This window comes from Salmo salar, chromosome 16 (assembly GCF_965601325.2).
Source record: "Salmo salar chromosome 16, fSalSal1, whole genome shotgun sequence".
Taxonomy (NCBI): domain Eukaryota; kingdom Metazoa; phylum Chordata; class Actinopteri; order Salmoniformes; family Salmonidae; genus Salmo; species Salmo salar.
Genome location: NC_138306.1, coordinates 77,961,384 through 77,984,798, shown reverse-complemented (window position 1 = coordinate 77,984,798; position 23,415 = coordinate 77,961,384). Strand labels below are relative to the sequence as shown.

At 42.9% G+C, this 23,415-nt stretch overlaps 2 protein-coding genes across 3 annotated transcripts in view; both read right to left on the bottom strand.

Moving 5' to 3' along the window:
• Positions 1-12,473, bottom strand: part of LOC106575641 (histone deacetylase 4) — an 80,661-nt gene extending 68,188 nt beyond the window's left edge. For both annotated transcript variants that reach the window (XM_045697928.2, XM_045697925.2), the window contains exons 1-2: positions 12,349-12,473; positions 10,617-10,956 (exon numbers count right to left, since the gene is read on the bottom strand). Coding sequence is in view for 1 of the 2 variants with exons in the window: in XM_045697925.2 (XP_045553881.1) it covers positions 10,617-10,638 (22 nt within the window). In the remaining variant the exon portion in view is untranslated. The remainder of the gene's footprint in view (positions 1-10,616; positions 10,957-12,348) is intronic.
• Positions 12,474-21,806: 9,333 nt separating this feature from the next.
• LOC106575642 (histone H2A, orphon) lies at positions 21,807-22,757 on the bottom strand. The gene is made up of 2 exons (XM_014152257.3): positions 22,679-22,757; positions 21,807-22,387 (listed from the first exon to the last, which is right to left on the bottom strand). Exon 2 carries the CDS (start codon positions 22,375-22,377, stop codon positions 21,958-21,960), a length of 420 nt encoding a protein of 139 aa, XP_014007732.1. The 5' UTR covers positions 22,378-22,387; positions 22,679-22,757; the 3' UTR covers positions 21,807-21,957.
• Between the last annotated feature and the right edge of the window lie 658 nt (positions 22,758-23,415).

Genomic DNA, 23,415 nt, shown 5'->3' with positions numbered 1-23,415 from the left:
CACAGACACACTGCTAATACCCACAGACACACTGCTAATACACACAGTTAATACACACAGACACACTGCTAATACCCACAGACACACTGCTAATACACACAGTTAATACACACAGACACACTGCTAATACACACAGTTAATACACACAAACACACTGCTAATACCCACAGACACACTGCTAATACACACAGTTAATACACACAGACACACTGCTAATACACACAGTTAATACACACAGACACACTGCTAATACACACAGTTAATACACACAGACACACTGCTAATACACACAGTTAATACACACAGACACACTGCTAATACACACAGTTAATACACACAGACACACTGCTAATACACACAGTTAATACACACAGACACACTGCTAATACACACAGTTAATACACACAGACACACTGCTAATACACACAGTTAATACACACAGACACACTGCTAATACACACAGTTAATACACACAGACACACTGCTAATACACACAGTTAATACACACAGACACACTGCTAATACACACAGACACACTGCTAATACACACAGTTAATACACACAGACACACTGCTAATACACACAGTTAATACACACAGACACACTGCTAATACACACAGTTAATACACACAGACACACTGCTAATACACACAGTTAATACACACAGACACACTGCTAATACACACAGTTAATACACACAGTTAATACACACAGACACACTGCTAATACCCACAGACACACTGCTAATACACACAGTTAATACACACAGACACACTGCTAATACACACAGACACATGCAAACCAATGTCAGATGATATCTCCGCAAATCACACCCAAATGATCCAGCTCCCTGCAGCCGGACTTCGCTATGGAAATGAGGTGTGTGTGTGTATGTGTGTATGTATGTGTGTATGTATGTGTGTATGTATGTGTGTATGTATGTATGTATGTATGTATGTATGTATGTATGTATGTATGTATGTATGTATGTATGTATGTATGTATGTATGTATGTATGTATGTATGTATGTATGTATGTATGTATGTATGTATGTATGTATGGATATATGCGACTATGTTACAGGTCGACCATGTAGAATTGTTAGCATCACTACGAGAGTGAAGGGCCTGTTTTGCATGGCTGTGTGCTGAGGTTCAGGTAATGACGACACTTGTGTCTGTCTGCAGCCTGTAATGGTACAGAGACTTAGGGTTATACTAGCTGGCTTAGTCTCACTCTGTGGGCTGTAGTTAGACACACAGAGAGACTCTCACTGGAAACCACTGCTGATACCTGAGACAGACACACACACTACAAGTGGAGGGAGGGAGATGAAGGTAAAGGAACAAACCTCCACACCGCCTCCCTTCCAGGCCTGAACCAGGGGCTTCACTACTGCACCTCAAGAGGGCGCTCTGGTCAGGCTGTCGGTCTGGAGGTGATGACTGTTCTTCAACACTAGTCCTGAGAACCTGACAGGGTGTGCAGGCTTTTGTTCCAGCAAAGCACTAACACTCCTGATTCATGAAATCAACTGTTCATCAAGACCTTCCACATCAAAAGCACTACATCTCCATGCTGTGCAGAAAAAATATGAACACATGTGTGCATGGGGGTGTGGGCGCGTGCGTGCACGCGTATGGGTGTGCGCGCATGGGCGTGCGTGCTCTTGGGCGTGCGTGCGCATGCGTGCGCGCGCATGGGTTAGTTCTGTAGTCTAACTAGACCAAACTGTTAGTTCTGTAGTCTTACTAGACCAAACTGTTAGTGCTGTAGTCTCTAACTAGACCAAACTGTTAGTGCTGTAGTCTCTAACTAGACCAAACTGTTAGTTCTGTAGTCTCTAACTAGACCAAACTGTTAGTGCTGTAGTCTCTAACTAGACCAAACTGTTAGTGCTGTAGTCTCTAACTAGACCAAACTGTTAGTGCTGTAGTCTCTAACTAGACCAAACTCTTAGTTCTGTAGTCTCTAACTAGACCAAACTCTTAGTGCTGTAGTCTCTAACTAGACCAAACTCTTAGTGCTGTAGTCTCTAACTAGACCAAACTCTTAGTGCTGTAGTCTCTAACTAGACCAAACTCTTAGTGCTGTAGTCTCTAACTAGACCAAACTCTTAGTGCTGTAGTCTCTAACTAGACCAAACTCTTAGTGCTGTAGTCTCTAACTAGACCAAACTCTTAGTGCTGTAGTCTCTAACTAGACCAAACTCTTAGTGCTGTAGTCTCTAACTAGACCAAACTCTTAGTGCTGTAGTCTCTAACTAGACCAAACTCTTAGTGCTGTAGTCTCTAACTAGACCAAACTCTTAGTGCTGTAGTCTCTAACTAGACCAAACTCTTAGTGCTGTAGTCTCTAACTAGACCAAACTCTTAGTGCTGTAGTCTCTAACTAGACCAAACTGTTAGTGCTGTAGTCTCTAACTAGACCAAACTGTTAGTGCTGTAGTCTCTAACTAGACCAAACTGTTAGTGCTGTAGTCTCTAACTAGACCAAACTGTTAGTTCTGTAGTCTTACTAGACCAAACTGTTAGTTTTGTAGTCTTACTAGACCAAACTGTTAGTTTTGTAGTCTTACTAGACCAAACTGTTAGTTTTGTAGTCTTACTAGACCAAACTGTTAGTTTTGTAGTCTTACTAGACCAAACTGTTAGTTTTGTAGTCTTACTAGACCAAACTGTTAGTTTTGTAGTCTTACTAGACCAAACTGTTAGTTTTGTAGTCTTACTAGACCAAACTGTTAGTTTTGTAGTCTTACTAGACCAAACTGTTAGTTTTGTAGTCTTACTAGACCAAACGGCTCACACATGAAAGGAGGCCACAGCCACACTGTCCACTGTTGTGTTTCTTCCCATGGGAAAATCGACTGCTATGGGATGTGTGTTTTACAATAAGTTGGTACTCATTAGGACCAGGACGGTACCAGTATGGCGATACTCGGTAGTATCGTGGCCAGGAAACAAAATACAAAGCAGATTTCACTTCTTTAGAAAAACAGCACAAATGTTGTAAACAAACATTGTGTTGTCATCAAGAGTCACATTTTCCAAGCTACAGCACACAATGATTTACATACAGCAGTTATTAAAAGACCAAAGAGTTTGATCTGTTCGCAATACTGGTATCATCACAGCCCTAGTCCTCATGTACACATTTGCAGTCCACGTTCATGCACTCCACACTCATTAGTAAATCACTCTCCCACACACACACACACACACACACACACACACACACACACACACACACACACACACACACACACACACACACACACAGTCAGGAAGGATGCTCCTGTCTCATTACACTGGTTGCACTTCCCCTCCCCGCTGTGTGTACCATGGAGAAATCACACACAGAGGAACAATACCATCAACCAGACAGGCCTCTCCTTAGGAGACACTTCCTCTAGGGCCACCCCATTCACTTCCTGGGGTCAGCATCTGACGTCATAGCAACAAGCCCACAATCAGCGACCCCTGACTTCTGGGGCAGGCTCTGACGTCCTGTCATTAAGAGAGACCCGCTCTGTGAACAGAGACGACCTTTAGGTTCCCGTTCACACTGGGAGGAAGAGGAGAGAAACATTGGGACGGTAATGAGTGGAGTAGTAGGCATGTATCTCTCTGTTCCCCAGCATCACAGAAGCCATTTGACATGGCATAGCATGGTTAGATAACATGTGACCTATATGCAATGCATATGAATGATTTAAGGAAAATGAGCAATATTAATTGAGGAGAAAAGTGAACAAATGTGTGGCCTTGGAAGACTGGGTCTAACTCTACACGCTAGGCTTGGTTTGAAAAGACCAACTTTGGTTTGATGATCAGAGAAGTGAAGCTGCCTAGTAAATAAGCCCATCATTAACCTCACACTTTCAGAACCACCAGAACTCAAGAGGCACGAGAGTTGCAATGCCGCTAAGAACCTCCTAGCTTCATGTCAGCCTGACTTATAAGAGATATCCGACAATGAACAAAGAAATCAGCAATAAAAAAAAAAGTTAGCACTTCAACCAATCGCGCATCCATCCAGCCAGTCATCCATCCAGCCAGTCATCCATCCAGCCAGTCATCCATCCATCCATCCATCCATCCATCCATCCATCCATCCATCCATCCAGCCAGCCATCCAGGCATTCATCCATCCAGCCAGTCATCCATCCAGCCAGTCATCCATCCATCCATCCAGCCAGCCAGCCATCCAGGCATTCATCCAGTCAGCCAGCAATTCATCCATCCAGCCAGCCAGCCATCCATTCATCCATCCAGCCATCCATCCAGTCATCCATCCATCCATTCCGCTCCCATCCCAGACTTTAACTTGATATCGTTGTCCTCCTCCCCTTGCCTGTCCCTCGGAGACAAACAATGACAGGCCGTGTCAAAAGCCAGAATAGGTTTGCTTTCGTCTGTGTAAACTGTAATTGCGGCTGGCAGTACACCCTGTATCCAGTTTCTCTCTGTGTGGAGTTAGGGACATAAAGGAGTCGGGCGGCTCGGGCACACAGAGACTCTTTCCTCTCATTATCTCCTTTCCCCCGCCGCTGTCTCTAGCCTAATGCCAATTAAAAACAGAGCTGAGGAACAGGCAGAGGGACAAGGCCCCAGTATGGAGCCCATAATGGGGTGTTTAAGGGGGACGGGACGCTCAGTGGAGCCTTACTCTGGACAGTCAGGTTGGATGGTAGGGTGCAGGACGGTTTCACCCAGCCAGGACATAACCCTGGTCCTGGATGTGTTGGGCTGGGGTAGGCTAGAGTGGACCAGGCCTAAGCCAAGTCTTGGTGAGGGAGAGGACAATCTGCCAGGCTGGAAGGTCTGTCAGAAGTTATTGTCAATGGTCATTGGATGCAATGAGGACATGTGGCAAGAGAAGCTGAAGATGTGCATTTTGACAGAAAAAGATCTGTTTGGACACTTACCAGTACGTACAAATGCACACGCACGCACACAATGTAACAATGGTTCCGTTTCTGAGATGCTGGCCCGGCCATTCCTCAGCTACATCCCAGACTATACCACCTGTCTGAGCACAGCAGGGCCCTCTGTCTGTCCCAACCCACACCCCTCTCCCGGGACTGAATGACCTCACCCAACCACATCACCCTGTCAACAGTGTAACATGTTATTCTACATATAGATATTCTGTCTCCACCTCTCAAGGGCAGACGAGGTGCCATTAACACTAACATCCAACACACCTGGGCTCACACTGATTACAAAGAGATGCGTCTACAGGTGTTTGACAGAGAGACAACCATCTCTCCTCCACAGTCCATGCTATTGAAAGCTGATGAGTTGCATTGACAACAGTTGCTAACAGAAGAGTGTTTTTGTCATGTAGCCTTGTGTTCAGTGTTCTTGTTGTTCCATTTATAGGTCTGCTCTGCAGCACATGACAGCAGCCACTGACAACTGCTCCATCATGCAGAAAACACACAAACACACACACACAGAAACCAGCAACAATGGTTGGTTGTTCACCATGCATTCACTCACGTGTTGCTATAAATAGCCCATGGATAAGTGAATGGCTCTCTCATGTGCAGAGTGGGAGACATTTTAACCCCTTCACCTCTAGTTGGATTGGATAGTGTGTGGTTTAACCCCTTCACCTCTAGTTGGATTGGATAGTGTGTGGTTTACCCCTTCACCTCTAGTTGGATTGGATAGTGTGTGGTTTAACCCCTTCACCTCTAGTTGGATTGGATAGTGTGTGGTTTAACCCCTTCACCTCTAGTTGGATTGGATAGTGTGTGGTTTAACCCCTTCACCTCTAGTTGGATTGGATAGTGTGTGGTTTAACCCCTTCACCTCTAGTTGGATTGGATAGTGTGTGGTTTAACCCCTTCACCTCTAGTTGGATTGGATAGTGTGTGGTTTAACCCCTTCACCTCTAGTTGGATTGGCTAGTGTGTGGTTTACCCCTTCACCTCTAGTTGGATTGGCTAGTGTGTGGTTTACCCCTTCACCTCTAGTTGGATTGGATAGTGTGTGGTTTAACCCCTTCACCTCTAGTTGGATTGGATAGTGTGTGGTTTAACCCCTTCACCTCTAGTTGGATTGGATAGTGTGTGGTTTACCCCTTCACCTCTAGTTGGATTGGATAGTGTGTGGTTTACCCCTTCACCTCTAGTTGGATTGGCTAGTGTGTGGTTTACCCCTTCACCTCTAGTTGGATTGGATAGTGTGTGGTTTAACCCCTTCACCTCTAGTTGGATTGGATAGTGTGTGGTTTACCCCTTCACCTCTAGTTGGATTGGCTAGTGTGTGGTTTACCCCTTCACCTCTAGTTGGATTGGATAGTGTGTGGTTTAACCCCTTCACCTCTAGTTGGATTGGATAGTGTGTGGTTTAACCCCTTCACCTCTAGTTGGATTGGATAGTGTGTGGTTTAACCCCTTCACCTCTAGTTGGATTGGATAGTGTGTGGTTTAACCCCTTCACCTCTAGTTGGATTGGCTAGTGTGTGGTTTAACCCCTTCACCTCTAGTTGGATTGGATAGTGTGTGGTTTAACCCCTTCACCTCTAGTTGGATTGGATAGTGTGTGGTTTAACCCCTTCACCTCTAGTTGGATTGGATAGTGTGTGGTTTAACCCCTTCACCTCTAGTTGGATTGGATAGTGTGTGGTTTAACCCCTTCACCTCTAGTTGGATTGGATAGTGTGTGGTTTAACCCCTTCACCTCTAGTTGGATTGGATAGTGTGTGGTTTAACCCCTTCACCTCTAGTTGGATTGGATAGTGTGTGGTTTAACCCCTTCACCTCTAGTTGGATTGGATAGTGTGTGGTTTAACCCCTTCACCTCTAGTTGGATTGGATAGTGTGTGGTTTACCCCTTCACCTCTAGTTGGATTGGATAGTGTGTGGTTTAACCCCTTCACCTCTAGTTGGATTGGATAGTGTGTGGTTTACCCCTTCACCTCTAGTTGGATTGGATAGTGTGTGGTTTAACCCCTTCACCTCTAGTTGGATTGGATAGTGTGTGGTTTAACCCCTTCACCTCTAGTTGGATTGGATAGTGTGTGGTGGGAGGAGAGAGATCTTCATAATGGACAGAGGGGATGACAGGAGGGTAAGGAGACAAAAACAGTGTTCCGCCATCACACATGCACACTCGCTCTTGTGAACACACACACTCACGTGCACACACACAAGCTCACATTTAGACACACACAGTCAGTCTACTCGTTTCACCACTTATTCTCTGAGGAAGAAGAGAACATGAAGATCAAACCCTCTGTAGCCTAGACCAGTCTACTCTGATCTGAAGCAGTAAGCCACAACCAGGTGTGCTGCTGTTCACCATATGCCTTTTATCAGAGAGCCAATCAGCACCTTAAAGTTGTATAATACTAGAAACCATTTCCTCTCCGAACCCACATCAACAGGACAAGGAGTAGCATGTTGAGTTCACTGGTTCAACCACATAAAACCCCCATAGAAACAGAGATAGGAGAGAATTGAATTACAGTAGGTTAAAGTCCTTTGTCAACGTGAATACACTGGACCAGCTTCACTTGTCATCTGCTGGGCCAAAGATGTATTGGCTCAAAAAACGACATCTTTCCCAGTTAAAGATCAAGCTAAAAAAAAACACTGCAAAATCACTTACCGACCGTGCCTCTGCTGTGAATGGAACAGTGTGTGTGTCATGACTCAGTGCTGGGCCAGCGCTAGCTATGGTAAACATGTTTGCGGTGGTTCCAGGAAACCCTTAGAATCACTGAGTGGGACAACGTAAAACCTTGCCGGCTAGAGCCCACCGCTATCATTTCCCAACACTATCAATGTGCTGCTTCCTACTCTGCTGAAATATTAAGCCTATTTATGAGGCCCGGTGGGATACTCGTTCAAGATCTCTTCACGACCGCAAAAACAACATTAGTCTGTGTGCTTAGACATTACGTTCAGTAGATGGTTAAGCAATCTCTGCACTGCAGGCATCCAACTGTTCCACGAGGAAGCTCTGAAACCTAGGAACAACAGAGGATGTAAGGGCTAGGGCAGGGGTACAAATCGGTACCAGATTAGAGGGAAACAATGACAATATGCAGTGGAACTAGCTTCGAGGTCCAGAGTTGAGTTTGAAAGGCTTAGGGCCTATGTTTCCCGAATGCGCGTGCATGCTTGCTTTGTGTATGACGAGTATTCAGACTTTTGTCAAAGTAAATCATTAGAAGACAAAAATTTCAGATATGTTCTTCCTAACAAATGGAAGAATGGAGGAAGAGAAAACCAATGGGACAGCTAGAGCGCTAAGGGAGTGACACCCACACAGAGTTGTGATTGTGGGCAGGCAGGTCTCTTATCTACCGCAGCTAAACTGACAGGCACTGCATCGCCATGGGAACTGATGATAAGCGTGCCTGTCTGGCCAGTGACCACAACCACAGAGGGGCCGCCGCCGAGGATCATGGGAAAACCACAGGGGCGTGACGGAGAATACTGACAGGTCCTGGCAGAGAAACACTGGGCAGTTTTTTATGTGGGAAAACCTGCAGCAACAGTCTGAAATACCTGGTAACCCCACTGTTTACACTAGGCCTGCAGATCCATTTCAGAGGCCTGCAGATCCATTTCAGAGGCCTGCAGATCCATTTCAGAGGCCTGCAGATCCATTTCAGAGGCCTACATGTCATATTCAGCTGTGTGAAGAAGGTGTGCTCACCATGTGTATTAGTAGCTCTAGTCTAGCGAGGATCCACAAATCACGTTGTTGAATGGGTATGGACTGACTTTTAATGTGTGAGGACACACAAATGGATCTCTGTGTCACTCGTCACCGTCTGCATCAGCTGATGGTCACCAGGCCAGGCTAAGTAGATGTGCATATTGTTAACTCTTTTTTTCCCGAATGTAGCACTAAGCATCTTTCAATAAAACTAGGCTAGTGTAGCCTGTGTGCGTTAGTGCAAGTGCAATGTTGAGCAGATGTCAACAGCTAATAAGCTAAGCTCTGCGAGCAGATAATCACTTCTATGCAAACAGTCATATTTGTTTTCAGATATACACTCATACAGACTGCACAGTGAACCAACTATCTGGCTGATCCTATTCCTGAGAACTAGCCTATAGCCCAACTTGTAGAGAGATTGGGGGGGGTTCTTAGAAAAGATTTAGAGGAAGTATAATATTTAAACTGAAGAGCCTGCAATTCCACTAATGATCGACAAAAAGGAGCAGTTATGGTAGGTACGAGCAAACGCTTGTGTGTTTGATCAAATCAAATGTTATTTGTCACAAGAGCCGAATACAACAGGTGTAGACATTACAGTGAAATGCTTACTTACAAGCCCTTAACCAACAATGCAGTTAAGAAAAAAAGTTAAGTATTTACTAAAATAAACTGAGGTAAAAAAAGCAGCTGGAAGTAAGCTCATAATGGACTCAATGCCCATGCAGATCATAGACATGTGTACAATCACACACAGGCACACACACATCTACAGTAGTTGAGTTTAAAGTGAAAGAAGAATGGAGAGAGAAAAAGAAAGGGTTGGTATCACACTATATTCACAGAGAAAAGGATGGAGAATCTCCAACAAGCATTAGACTGGATTTAAAACTAATTGTTGAGGCTAACTAATCCAGGCATCAACTAACGATGTAATGTGCTTACTTTGGCTTGGCTTCAGCTCGGCTGGGGAGTGGGGACTACCTAGTATGGTGTAGACCTACCTCAAGGTTTCTCACAACTTAGGACAATCCTATATGGCACCCTATTTCCTATATAGTGACTGTCAAATGCTAGTGCACTAGGCCTATATAAGGAATTGGGTGCCACTTAGTACGCAGAGCAGTATGTATTCAGGTCAAATTTAAACATCATGGACGCCACATGAATTAAGTCCAACTAACAAGACTCTTGAAATAAAATGGCCGATATCATAATATTTGAAGTACTCCAGGTACTGTAAGCCTGCCTTGGGCTCCTAGCAGATGTGGTATAGGTGTGATTCCTGTACGAAACATTATGGAGTCCTAAAAGGAAGCCTGTGTAAGGCAAAAATGTCATAAATATGCCAACTTTGATTAATTATTTCTCAATTATGCTTTTATATACAAATGTCAAATATATGTCAGCAATCCTTCCTCCAAAGGACCATCCTATGAATACAATTTGGAGAAAATCATGATATTTTCTTGTCCTGGTACCTTCTGGAATCATTCATAAGATGTACTTTATGGGGTTACCTCTGAGCCTTTGCAGGGGCACTCCAGTTGTTACCTGGGCGATGATATTTATAGTGCACACATCCCCCAGTGTGTTAGGTAAACACGGCCAATCGCACCATCCACAACAGTAGAGACCTTTAGTTAGCCTAACTCTTTAACGTGGACGCAATCTGACGAACACAGGCGGAACAGTAAGACACTTCACAGCATCATACTGTATATTCAATCATGTGCACAAATTACGTTTTCTACAGGACAAGCCAAAGAAACAGAAAAGAACCGAAAATATTATTTTGAGTGAGTCCACGTCATGGTTTTTTATTGACTTCAATAAGATTTGACAGGGAGGTATTCTGAGAGGGTACAGCTATACAAAGCACACATTAGGCCTACGTGAGATGGATCTAGTGAGCATGGTAAAGGGCTTACCTTGGTGACTGTGTGATGTCATTGTTGACAGGATGGTCCTTGGAGAATCCACAGTGAAGTTTTAAAATATACGGCCTGGATAGGAGGAGGACGGGACAGGTGGAGTGTGTGTGTGGGTCGGGGGGTTATAGTGTGTGTGTGGGTCGGGGGGTTATAGTGTGTGTGTGTGTAGGGAAGGGGGTTGGTCTGATGTGTACCAAGGTCAGGGCCACAGTACTCCTCAGCAGGAAACACAATCCCCCACAAGTGTCTTCACTGGTCAGCAACAGGAAACAGTCCTCCACCAGACAGCCTACTGTTCAGGTAATCCAATCAGAGACACCCGCTCACTTGTACCAGCCTTTCAGAGAGAGAGAGAGAGATAGAGAGAGGGGCGGTAAGTCAGGATGACGCATCAGCAACATAAATCTGAGCTGGATTCAGAAACAATCATTATTCATTCTGAATCCCCCTACACTAACACATCATTAAGTGTACAGATGGAAAGAATACCCACAACAAACACAGACTACTAGACCACCCATCATGTGTAGGGCTAATGGCCTGGAGGGAGGGAGGACCATGTGTGTTGAGAGAGGTGGGGGGTTGTGGTGAGGGCTTCTCAAGACAGAGGGGCAGAGAGTGGAGATGCGGGACAAACCTCCAAAAGTCGGTCACGGCTGGCACGCATTCACGCTTTGTGATGGAAAGGGGTGTGTGTCTGTGAAGAGGAGGGGGTAAACCCCTGGAGCGCTATGCCACTGCACTCTCTCTCTATGGGCTTTGCTTGGTGTGTGTGTGTGTGTGTGTGTGTGTGTGTGTGTGTGTGTGTGTGTGTGTGTCCACACTTGTCTGGCCCCATTGTCCCCAAACTGGTTGTGTGATACGGGGTGACAGATTTGGAGAGACAGTCCCTCTAGCTCAGAGAAAGTGACCCAGGGCGTATAGCTCTACGACCAATCTACAATATAATTTTGCTACTGATCTTCAGTACCTGGTAGATTTTTAACACGCTACATACACATCTACACATTCTATAATTATGTTTACATTTGGCATGAATGTAAAAAAAAAAAAAAGGTTTTCTGGTGAATAAATAAAACGTAGGCATACTAAAGTATTCAGTGGGATGTTGTATTAAAACACAATAGCTAAAATGCACTCCGTCTTTCCCTCTCTCTGACCACAATTTCACCAGCACGCCCCCCATTCACAAAAAAAGGTTGACGCATACAGCTACTTCACCACCGCCCATTGACAGACACAGCTGACTTTCCCACTCATTTCTCCTTTAACATTGCGTAACATTACGATCTAGAACGGCAACAAAAAAAAGTGTGCTGATACAATATCCCTATCAACATTTATGTGTATAGCACTATCCACCGCCATGTTCTAAAAATAGAACACAGGAACAAATCAAGGCACGTCAGAGACGGTGCGTAGATAAATATGTAGCGCGCCAGAGGCATTTAGCGATCTAACATACATATTATTCCCGCATGCAGCACGTCGGACAATAATAATAAGCACTCTTTCTATATCCAACATATTGTGCTAATTCTATTTATTTTTGTGAGAATAAGTGTATTATTAGCGCGAGCAGCTCAACTGGAAAGTTCAGGCAGCAGACATTGTTTTGATAGGATTGTCCCCGCGCCCGTAATCGATGCATCATTGCCTAAGCAACATCCTGAATATTTTCCGCACTTCAACAAGCTAAATTCGTCGAAAAGATAAACGATATGCTCACCTAGAAGCTCCAAGAGGCGGCCCCGTCCCGAGAAAGATGCAGAATAAATATATTGACTTTATCACTCGGGAAGTCTACATGCGAAAGACCCGTTTTGTGACAGATTCCGCCATACTTGGTTTTGGTTACGGAGTCACGTGGCGCGGCCCTGCATTTATCCAACTATTGAGAGGCGTGGTTTGATATCAATATCAAACTGTTACAATGTTGCAGCTGTGAAAGCAATAGTGAGCATTTAGAACTGTTCTAATTATATTATATTTAATTTGTTTATATCTTTAATGTTATGGATTCACTACGTAGTGAGTCTACATACCCCAAAAGCCTACTTGTGTTATGGGTTGATACGAGAAAGGGCGTGTTGTGTGCCATTGACTACGTATTGTTATGGTGCCAAAATAAGCTAGGCCCCTACATATCATCTATTGATCTATGGAATTGTAGCCTTTCTCTACAATTACGTTTATTCATACTTTGTCATTAGATTCACATAATCGATATTTATTCAATATGCCGACTAAACCAGTAGCATAACGACGTTTGTATGACAGCATTGTTTAACAATATTAGTCTATAACAGCTGGCTAACGGTAAAGTCTAGTACACCACCCCCCCCCCCCCCCCTTCCTGTAATATATAATACGGGAGTTTGTTTTATTGCAATAAAGGTTCCATAACCTACATGGAACCTTACTCTTGACGATAACACATCTCTCCGTCTACCTCTGGGATATTGTGTACAACAACATTGTGCCGCATTTGACAGCATGAGCCATATGAGTTGGATGATTTATCCAATTCTGGGTCATTGCCAGATAAACTCTTTCTCTCTGTAGCTGTGTAATATAATAGTGTTTATTTCCATTACTTAATTCTATTTTGCGTCTCATCCACCCACAGACACAACACAAGGAGCGGTCAGCAGAGTTAACCACATCGCTGTTTGACTGTTAAGGCGACTGCTACTGAAACTGCCATTAGAACCGGTCTATTACCCATCATCAGACAATTGAGATATAGGACTGCTCAATCAGTATCTGTTTCCAGGTCAGTTTTTATGAGATGGGGAATAACAGCCTAGAATCCTTATTTTCCAGGTGAGTTGATTTTGTTTAACCATTTAAAGGTGCAGTCCATATAATGTGCATATTTAAATAACCCTTGTCTACGAAATATTTACAGTTGTTGGGCTCACTAACATGATTATATCATATTCTTCAAAAGAATCAAAAGGTTGGGCATATTATAACTAATTTCAATACACTATCAACAATCAGCAGATGGAAATCGAACAGATTGTACCTTTAAAAAATAATCCAAACCATATCCATTCTTTCATGAAGACACATTGTGTTATTCCATCTTTAACCCCACATTTCCGAACACCAGTGATTGAATAGAATAGGACCCCTTTAGTTCAAGTAATTTCTCCCGCCCAGCACAAATGAAGGCCTGTTGGGACGGCTGTATCCATAGTAACAGAGGATTATAATTTCTCTGGATGAGCTACATCAGTTATGTAACTGAGCGGTCTTGGAGACATGTCTCATGTTGGCGAGCCTGGGAAAGATAAGCTCTTTAGGGGAAAGCCACAGGGATATTTTCCCCAGCCTGAGAAAGTAGATATACCAAAAGGGTTCTCCTTGGAACCAACAAGGGTTCTTCAATGGGGACAGTTTATGAATCCTTTTTTAATCCTCTTTTCTAAGAGTTTATGCTAGTCAATACTAGCCATCTGGTGGCATTTTACTCACAATTTGCAAGGCTTGAGTACTATTAGCAGGCCTAATAAAAATAGATTCTTCATGCACCTATCATTGTTTATCTGTCATCGATGGCTGCACTGGTTAAGGTTAATCATTGTCCTGCTACTGAACTACAGTGAGGCTTACCTCAACATAGGGCCTTCCCTGTAGCTCAGTTGGTAGAGCATGGTGTTTGCAACACCAGGGTTGTGGGTTCGATTCCCACGGGGGGCCAGCACAGAAAAAAAAAAAATGTATGAAATGTATGCATTCACTACTGTAAGTCACTCTGGATAAGAGCGTCTGCTAAAATGACTAAAATGTAAAAAAAAAATAAAAAAATGTAACATCGTTCACATATCTATGCTATGCATTCTCCACATGGTAAATCAGGTATTTCAAGCAAAACAAGACCTACATGTGAGAACATTTACGATAATGCTGAAAGATAATGCTATCTCTGTGAGATGTATGGAGGCAAGCTGTACTGTATCCAACCCATGTGACAGTGTTTTCCCTATCTGATCATGAGCTCAATCTTATCCTTTCAGAGCACTGGCATTAACATTACTTGCAGTAGTAGCCCTGCTTCCACACTGGCGAAGAATGAAGTGTGTGGAATTAAGTGTGTGTGTGTGTGTGTATATATATGTGTGTGTGCCTGTGGAACTACCTATACATGTGTGCCGTTTTGTGAGTGAGTGCATGCATGCACATGTAAGTATGTGTGTGCATGTGTGTGTGTCTGGGGTAATGCCTTCCAGGTGTGTTGGAGACGTACAGATTGAGAGCAATGACGTCAAAGGAGCATCAAGATTGGTGTATACTATCTGGGGCTCCCTAAACTCAATGAACATCTGATTAGCATTTTGGTTATTAGCGCATTAGCGCATTAGCTGCTGTAACTGGGACTGCATGGACGTCTCCAGCTCTCACCTGGGAGTTGATTGTCTACAATCTTCTTGTTCAGTGGTCCCTTAAAAAGAGATCAGCTGTGCACGTTATTCATATAGATTGTGTAGATGCCTTGGAGGAAGATGCGTGGACTCATTTGCAAGTTCAGTGACATGCTAGAATTATTATAACATATTCTCAACATGAGAATATTTGTGAATACGAATCTTTGTATAACAAGCTTTCCATTGTTTTATCCAACGTCAACTTTGACATCTCTCTTTACACTGACACACACATACATTTGTAGGACCTTAATTTGAGCCAGTTTGCTAAAACAGGAAAATAGTCCTGCAGCAACAGGACATGTGAATTATTATGTGGATTATAGTTAATTACATTTTTTTGTAGGGGTTGATCCATTTTCCGTTAGGGCAAATCAAGTGTGACATTTTAAAGTGGAAATTGCTAACTTTAGAAGCCTTTTTTTTTTAAACCTCGAATACACTACAAGATTGCATTCCCTGCTGTGCAGCAACAAAAGACTGATCAAATGAAGATACTACATCTGTAAATAACCTCCACTTAGACAACAGTGTAAAAGGATCTGCCATGTCTTCTGACAGCTAAATTACTGCATGACACAAAAAAAACAGACAGAGAGACACTCCCCAACATGTTCTCTGGCCCTGGAAACTAGGCACTCAGGAAAGTGTGGGGAGCCGAGGTTATAATAGTAAACTGAAACTAAAAGTAATCATGAAGAAACTATAATTAACAAACCCATTCGAAAAAATAAAACTACACCGACTATTTTGACTTCAAAACGAACAGAAATAAAATAAGAATCATCATGAATTATGTTCAGTTTTAGTTGTTTTTTTCTAAACTTTGGGCAAAAATTGAAGGGGGTTTTCAAGCTTTTGGGGTGTTTTCAAGCTACTGAATCTGTCGGGTCGAGCCGGCAAGGAGATGGCGATGTTTCAAATAGGCTTAGCTTGTGCATCACTAGCTATCACCAAAGACAGTACAGTATGATGAAAGGCAGAAGCTGCTTCTCCAATAAAAATCCCAGGTCACACTTGTAGGCGATGTCATGTGGACGTTAGCTAGTTAAGATCATGCGCAGAATCTCGCGCCGAACTGTACATATGCAGGCCGTCAAATCAAAGGCACTCCTTCAATATAAAGTAGTTTTTTGACGAAAATGAAAACGTTTCAGTTTGTCACTTTCATAAGGTCTGAGTCATAACATGTTTAACTCCTGAAAACATTGGCTCAAATCTAGGCTGTGCCTTTAGATTTTGATATAATCAACAACTAAGGAAGATTATTTTTCACTTCCCTCATTTACTTCTCAAACCCCAAACCTATGCCTGTTCTGTTTCACAAGCATTCCCGGAAGTCTCACGATGTTGCGCCTCTGGGTTTAAAGAAACTCTGTGCTTTTTATTGTGATGAGATTTGTTCTACAGGCAGAACTGAGCGATTTCCCCTTAGGCCAGCTGCTAAGTCAAAATTGGCTATATTGTAAAACATTTATGAAAACAGAAATGCGTTTTTTGGTCATCATTTAAGGTTAGGTTTAGGCATTCGGGTTAGCAGTGTGGTTAAGGTTAGGTTTAAAATCTGATTTTATAACTGTGTGGCTTTGCTAGCTAGTGACCACTCCACAGATCTGCATCCAGAACAAGATTCATGACGAAAAATGCTAACCTGTGAAAAACACGGCTTGGTAGCTAACTTGATTCTTCTTACATACTGTATATGTACCACTTAAGTTAAAAAGCATTGGACTGGTGGCAGGTAACCTAGCGGTTAAGAGTGTTGGGCCAGAGCGACTAGGTGAAAAATCTGCCGATGTGCCCTTGAGCAAGGCACTTAACCCTATTTGGTCCTCAAAGTCGCTCTGGATAAGAGCGTCTGCCAAATGACTAAAATGTGTAAACATGGGCGAGAGAGTTTCCTCCCATCATATTTATTGCATCAGTCTCTGCACTATTCCTTTAAATTCCAAGTCACAAAAAAAGAAACTGTACAACACAAATGGCTCCTAGCCTCCCACACTTGCTTTCTGACCATAAACACTAAAACTAAATAATATAAAAATTAAATACAAATATTTTTATACAACTTAAACTAGAAGAAAATGAGCAAATCAGGTCTGAAAACTAACTGAAATTAAACAGAATTTAAAATAATTTAAAAACAACTAGAAAAATTCTAACTAATATAAAAACAAAACTATAATAACCTTGGTGGGAGCTATAGAATTAGCTACCAAAGTTAAGAACGACCAGCGCTGGTACAGTGGTAGATACATATGAACTTGGCTGTTTCTGTCATGGGGGTTGAGGCCATACAGTTAAATGTTGATTTTACAGACACGACCGTAGGCTCTTTGAAAAGTTTTAGAGACCTTTTAATTTGGAAGAAAACGCGTTCTAAACGCATTAGAAACTCTCAGCTCTTATTAAATATAACAACTGATTTGGGATCAGTTCTTCCCACCACAGCTATGGCCAAACCACACTGAGTGAATAGACCCACAGTGTTCCTGGACCTGTGGTTATGGCTTTAGCAGTTAACCACAGCACTGAGAGCAGAGTGTATGGAGAACACAAGGCCCCTTTTTAGTCTAACTGGCTATAAGTGGTTGCAAAGGGAAGTCTGTTCCTCACCCAACATCAGCCACAAATCACTGTCCCACTGCACACAGACCTCACTGACACTACAAAGGAGTTTACAGCTGAAAAAAATACCTGTTTACATACCCTGTTAATATGTCAACTTGTCTTGTTTTACAGAGTATGTTTGGCCCAGGAAATGAATGTTGAATGAGTATAGTGGATCTCCAAAATACCTATGTCTAGCATTGATGGGCCGGTCAGAGTCATATAGACCCATATACACTATGTAAGACTGGTGTGAATATGTTTCACACCAACTAAGACAAGGGTTCTAAATTCCACCAACAATTCTCAACACCAGCTTCTGGCCTGTTCACAAGTTACTGGCAAAATGTATTCTGTCCAGACATCAACTTGGCTATGACAGCAGTGAAGCAAAGAAGCCACAGTTTGTGAACTAGGCCATGCTCATTATTTGTAGCATGTGTCATACAGAACATCATGTGAGTGAAAAAAGGTGCCCTACATCAGTGGCGGTCAAACCTTTCCTCAGGGACCCCCAGCCGTTCAATGTATTTGATCTATTCCAGAGCTAGCACACCTGATTCAACTTGTCAACTAATCATCAAATCCTTCCTTAGATGAATCAGGTGAGCTAATACAGGGCTAAAACAAAATAGTGAAACGTCTGTGGGTCCCCAAGGAGAGGGTTGAGAACCACTGCCCTACATAAGAGAAAATGAAAAAATCTATCACCTATATGTTTGCAAATGGAAACTAGGTTTAGGGAGAATGAAAGGGAAATGGGGGGCTGTAATGTGTTGAAACGGCCATAAAGTGTTCTCGTTAAACGAAAGCAGAGCAAGGCTTTTACAGTAGAGCCAACTAGTCCACAAGTTTCCACCAAAGGGTCCCAGACCTGAAAACTCATTATGTTTCCCTCCCTCTCTAACAGCTTCCAGGCCCGAGAAAATGAGCCTGGAATTACAGTGTGTGTGTGTTAACTTGTGTGCATTTGTGTGAGTGTGTAAGTACACTACCAGTCAAAAGTTTTAGAACACCTACTCATTCAAGGGTTTTTCTTTATTTTTACTATTTTCTACATTGTATTATAGTGAAGACATCAACACTATGAAATAACACATGTGGAATCATGTAGTAACCACAAGTGTGTTAAACAAATCCAAATATATTTGACATTTTTCAAATAGCCACCCTTTGCCTTGATGACAGCTTTGCACACTCGTGACATTCTCTCAACCAGCTTCATGAGGTAGTCACCTGGAATGCATTTCAATTAACAGGTGTGCCTTGTTAAAAGTTCATTTGTGGAATTTCTTACCTTCTTAATGCGTTCGAACAAATCTGTTGTGTTGTGACAAGGTAGGGGGGTATACAGAAGATAAGACATGAAGGTCAGTCAATACGGAAAATTTCAAGAACTTTGAAAGTTTCTTCAAGTGCAGTCGCAAAAACCATCAAGCGCTATGATGAAACTGTCTCTCATGAGGACCACCACAGGAATGGAAGGCTAAGAGTTACCTCTGCTGCAGAGGATAAGTTCATTAGTTACCAGCCTCAGAAATTGCAGCCTAAATAAATGCTTCACAGAGTTCAAGTAACAGACACATCTCAACATCAACTGTTCAGAGGAGACTGTGTGAATCAGGCCTTCATGGTTGAATTGCTGCAAAGAAACCACTACTAAAGGACCCCAATAAGAGTAAGAGACTTGCATGGGCCAAGAAACATGAGCAATGTACATTAGATCAGTGGAAATTTGTCCTTTGGTCTGGAGTCCAAATTTGTGATTTTTGGTTCCAACCGCCGTGTCTTTGTGAGACGCAGTGTGGGTGAACGGATGATCTCCGCAATGTGTATTTCCCACCGTAAAGCATGGAGGAGGTGTGATGGTGTGGGGGTGCTTTGCTGGTGACACTGTTTGTGATTTATTTAGAATTCAAGACAAACGTAACCAGCATGGCTACCACAGCATTCTGCAGCGATACACCATCCCATCTGGTTTGGGATTAGTGTGACTATCATTTGTTTTTCAACAGGACAATGACCAAACACACCTTCAGGCTGTGTAAGAGCTATTTGCCCAAGAAAGAGAGTGATGGAGTGCTACATCAGATGACCTGGCCTCCACAATTCCCCGACCTCAACCAAATTGAGATGGTTTGGGATGAGTCGGACCGCAGAGTGAAGGAAAAGTAGGCAACAAGTGCTCAGCATATGTGGGAACTCCTTCAAGACTGTTGGAAAAGCATTCCAGGTGAAGCAGGTTGAGAGAATGCAAAGTGTGGGCCAAGCTGTCATCAAGTCAAAGGATGGCCATTTGAAGAATCTCCAATATAAAATATATTTTGATTTGTTTAACACTTTTTTGGTTACTACATGATTCCATGTGTTATTTCATAGTTTGTGTCTTCACTATTATTCTACAATGTAGAAAATAGTAAAAATAAAGAAAAACACTTAAATGAGTAGGTGTTCTAAAACTTTTGACCGGTAGTGTATGTGTGCGCGCTTTCTTATGTGCATGTAAAGTATGTATGAGTGTGTGTGTGTGTTGGTACACCATCCCAGAGTGTCAATATTAAACAGGCTCATTTTTGTGAGAAACTGACATCAATTATGACTGATTCTGGTGTCTGACTGTTTTGTCATCCCTATGACAGTTTAAAGAAGCCCACCCACAGTTCAGTTATCACATATGTCTGAGCAAGTAGGACAAAAGTAGAGACCTGAAAAACATCGTTTCATGTGACTTCTAGACAACTTGGGAATTTAGATGGATTGAGAAAGAGGAAGGAGAAACCATGGAAACAATACATCATGTTGCCTATATTTCTTTTACGATAGGAAATCCTCTCATTATCATACACAAAGATATCACATCTGACATAACTATTGATAAACATTTTGCACTAATAGTACATTTAAGCACGCGCGCAACTTCCACATTCTGCAAGTGCATTTTTGTCCCCCTCAGTTTTATTGGAATGTGATACAAAACAAGGAAGTGGTGTGCTTTAGGACCATGTCGTTGCCTCCGAGCGGTCGGGTAGGCTGTTTGGAGTGAAAAATATGTCCCACCCACTTCTTAATTAAACCAAAGTTGCACCCCTGATTTCAAGTAATATCAAGCCATAAGAAGATCCAAAATATGCCTCCTCACAGGTTCTTCCTCACTTGGTATAGCATTTACCTTATGTACTGATAACCATTCCAGGTAACCTGGGTAGAATGGTTTTCCTTATCATGGTGCAGTACTGTAGTGTTTGTCCACGCTGAAGGTCTGCCCATCAGTGAAACCCTCCCGGGCACAATGCCCGCAGGCAACCCCATGCCAGGCCTGCTCCCTAGGATCAAAGACTCAGGAGCAGAGAAGTAAGCCCAGACAAAGTACACAGACACAGCCTTGAACAGTGAACAGACAATAGTGCTTTCGTTTATAATAATAGTCAATGGCAGCCACTCTTAGATATGAAAAGGAGCTCAATATAAAATTTAAAAGGTCTGGCTAGCATGCGCAGGGAGAAAATCAAGCCAGGGACAGTTACTCAATATTGATGCAAATTTCTCCCATGTAATTCTAAATTCTGCTTCCCCCCCCCCCATCCCAGTGTAACAGGGGTCAGTGTGCTGCTGAGCTTTGTCCATTGTCTGACTGGCCCACACTGGGCTCAAACCAGTGGTCCTCCGCATCACAACCCCTCTAACAGGTCAAACAGGTTGAGCCACACAAAGGATACAAAATTGGATGGCTCCCGACACATTTCAAGCTAGCTGAGGGGTGCGCTGAAGTTACTTTAAAACGCTGCTACACCGGCTTTTGGATGGAAAATAAGCCATTTTTATTCAGTTCTGCAATGCCCTAGTTTTTAAACTCAATCACTAGAACCCAGTTATGCACATGTGTTAGAGCAGTCAGACCCCCGCACAATCCCAGGGTATTGGTTTTAGCTCATGAAACCAGTAGGCCTACCTCATTCCTTAAAGTCAATTCAAATTTAATTCAGTCAATTCAGGAAGTACATTGAAATTCATATTCCAGCGAACTGGCATTATTTCTGTAACAACTTCTCAAACTGAGAAGCATTTTTTTGGCAAAAGTGTCAATGAGTGAATTGAAAGCACTTCCTGAATTGACCCCAGCCCTGATTTATGAGGTTTGAATTTCAATGAATGAAATATTTAAATAAGGCTTAACATAAGCCATGTCTGGACATTGCAGTGCATCAGCTGGCCAACACTAGACATTCTTTAAATGAGTTATTTTAAGGAAAACGGTGAAGGGGACGAGTTTGCGGTAAAAGCTTGTAAGGTATATTTTAAAACTCTTGAGACTGGACGTCTTTGGCATTGCTGCCGTGGGCTTTAGGTAGCTTGGACTTCTTGGGGAGTAACATGGCTTGGATGTTGGGAAGGACACCACCCTCCGATATGGTGACCGCACCCAGCAGGGTGTTCAGCTCCTCATCGTTCCGCACAGCTAGTTGGATGTGCCGTGGAGTAATGCGCGACTTCTTATTGTCACGGGCCGCGTTGCCCGACAGCTCCAGGACTTCAGCGCAGAGATACTCCAGTATGGCAGCGAGGTAGCCTGCAGCTCCTGTACCAATGCGGGTAGCGTAATGTCCCTTCTTCAGCAGACGGTGAATTCTGCCTACAGGAAACTGGAGACCTGCCCTGACAGAGCGACTTGTACGAGTCTTCGATTTGGAGACAGCTTTCTTTCCACGACCAGACATCTTGCCGTTTCTGAGATACAAAGTACATGTTTTAGTGGCTGTTGAAATTATTCAAACATTGACTCAAGTGCATCGCAAATATGCAAGCCCTCCTGGGAAGAATTGTGGATGCAAAGAAGCTAATACACCTGCCCTTCAGCTGGTGCCCACTCATTCACTACAATTCCACAGGCACACTATTTACACAGTTAACAGAACTACCAGAACACTTGCACTTTAAGTCAAAATATAGAAAGTTAAGAGGACAAGGCATTACACGCAAAGGAGAAATTAGGAAAAAACGAAACATGTCTATACTCACGGCGACAGGCTGTTTGCAAGAACTAGAAGAAGCCTAAACTGGAATTAACAGCAGCCATAGAGCGTTTTTATGAAGGGAATAACAAATTGCATTATTGAGGGACCCGTTTTCCAAAGTCACATGTCGTGAATACTTACGTCTGATTGGATAGCCAATTAGATTAGAGGAAATTCACATGGAGTCCAATTCCAAATCGAGCCCTAGGGCCTACTCTTTACTACTCTGGATATATACAGTACGTTAGCAGATCCGATAGGGTAGGTGGAAGTTGTAAAATCTATCTTTCACCTATTCTGTGTTCAGATCATTTCACATTAGTCTACCAGAAAATATTATATTAGAAGAGTGTTTCCCAACTCCGGTCCTGAGTACCACAACAGTACATATGTTTGTTGTACCCGGACAAGCGCAGCCGATTGTACTTGCCAACTAATCATCAAGCCCTTGACAAGTTAAATCAGGTGCTTTTTTTCCCGGCGCTACAACAAAATTGTGTGCTGTTGGAGGTACTCGAGGACCGGAGTTGGGAAACGCAATATCAGAAGAGGGGAAGGTGAAAGCCAGCATGATGATAATGGTGTTATTGTGCCATCTAGTGAACAAGGTAGGATGTCCGATGTCATGTTGAAGAAGTCCCGCCCACTTTGGCATGGATTGGTTGTTACTATGAAGGGGGCGTGTCAAGCTGCAGGGTGAAACACCAATAGTATTAAATGTTTAATTGACGTCATCACGGA

What these genes read in the sequence shown, in the direction of transcription:
- LOC106575642 (XM_014152257.3), bottom strand. Translation starts at nt 22,377, where the DNA reads ATGTCTGGTCGTGGAAAGAAAGCTGTCTCCAAATCGAAGACTCGTACA.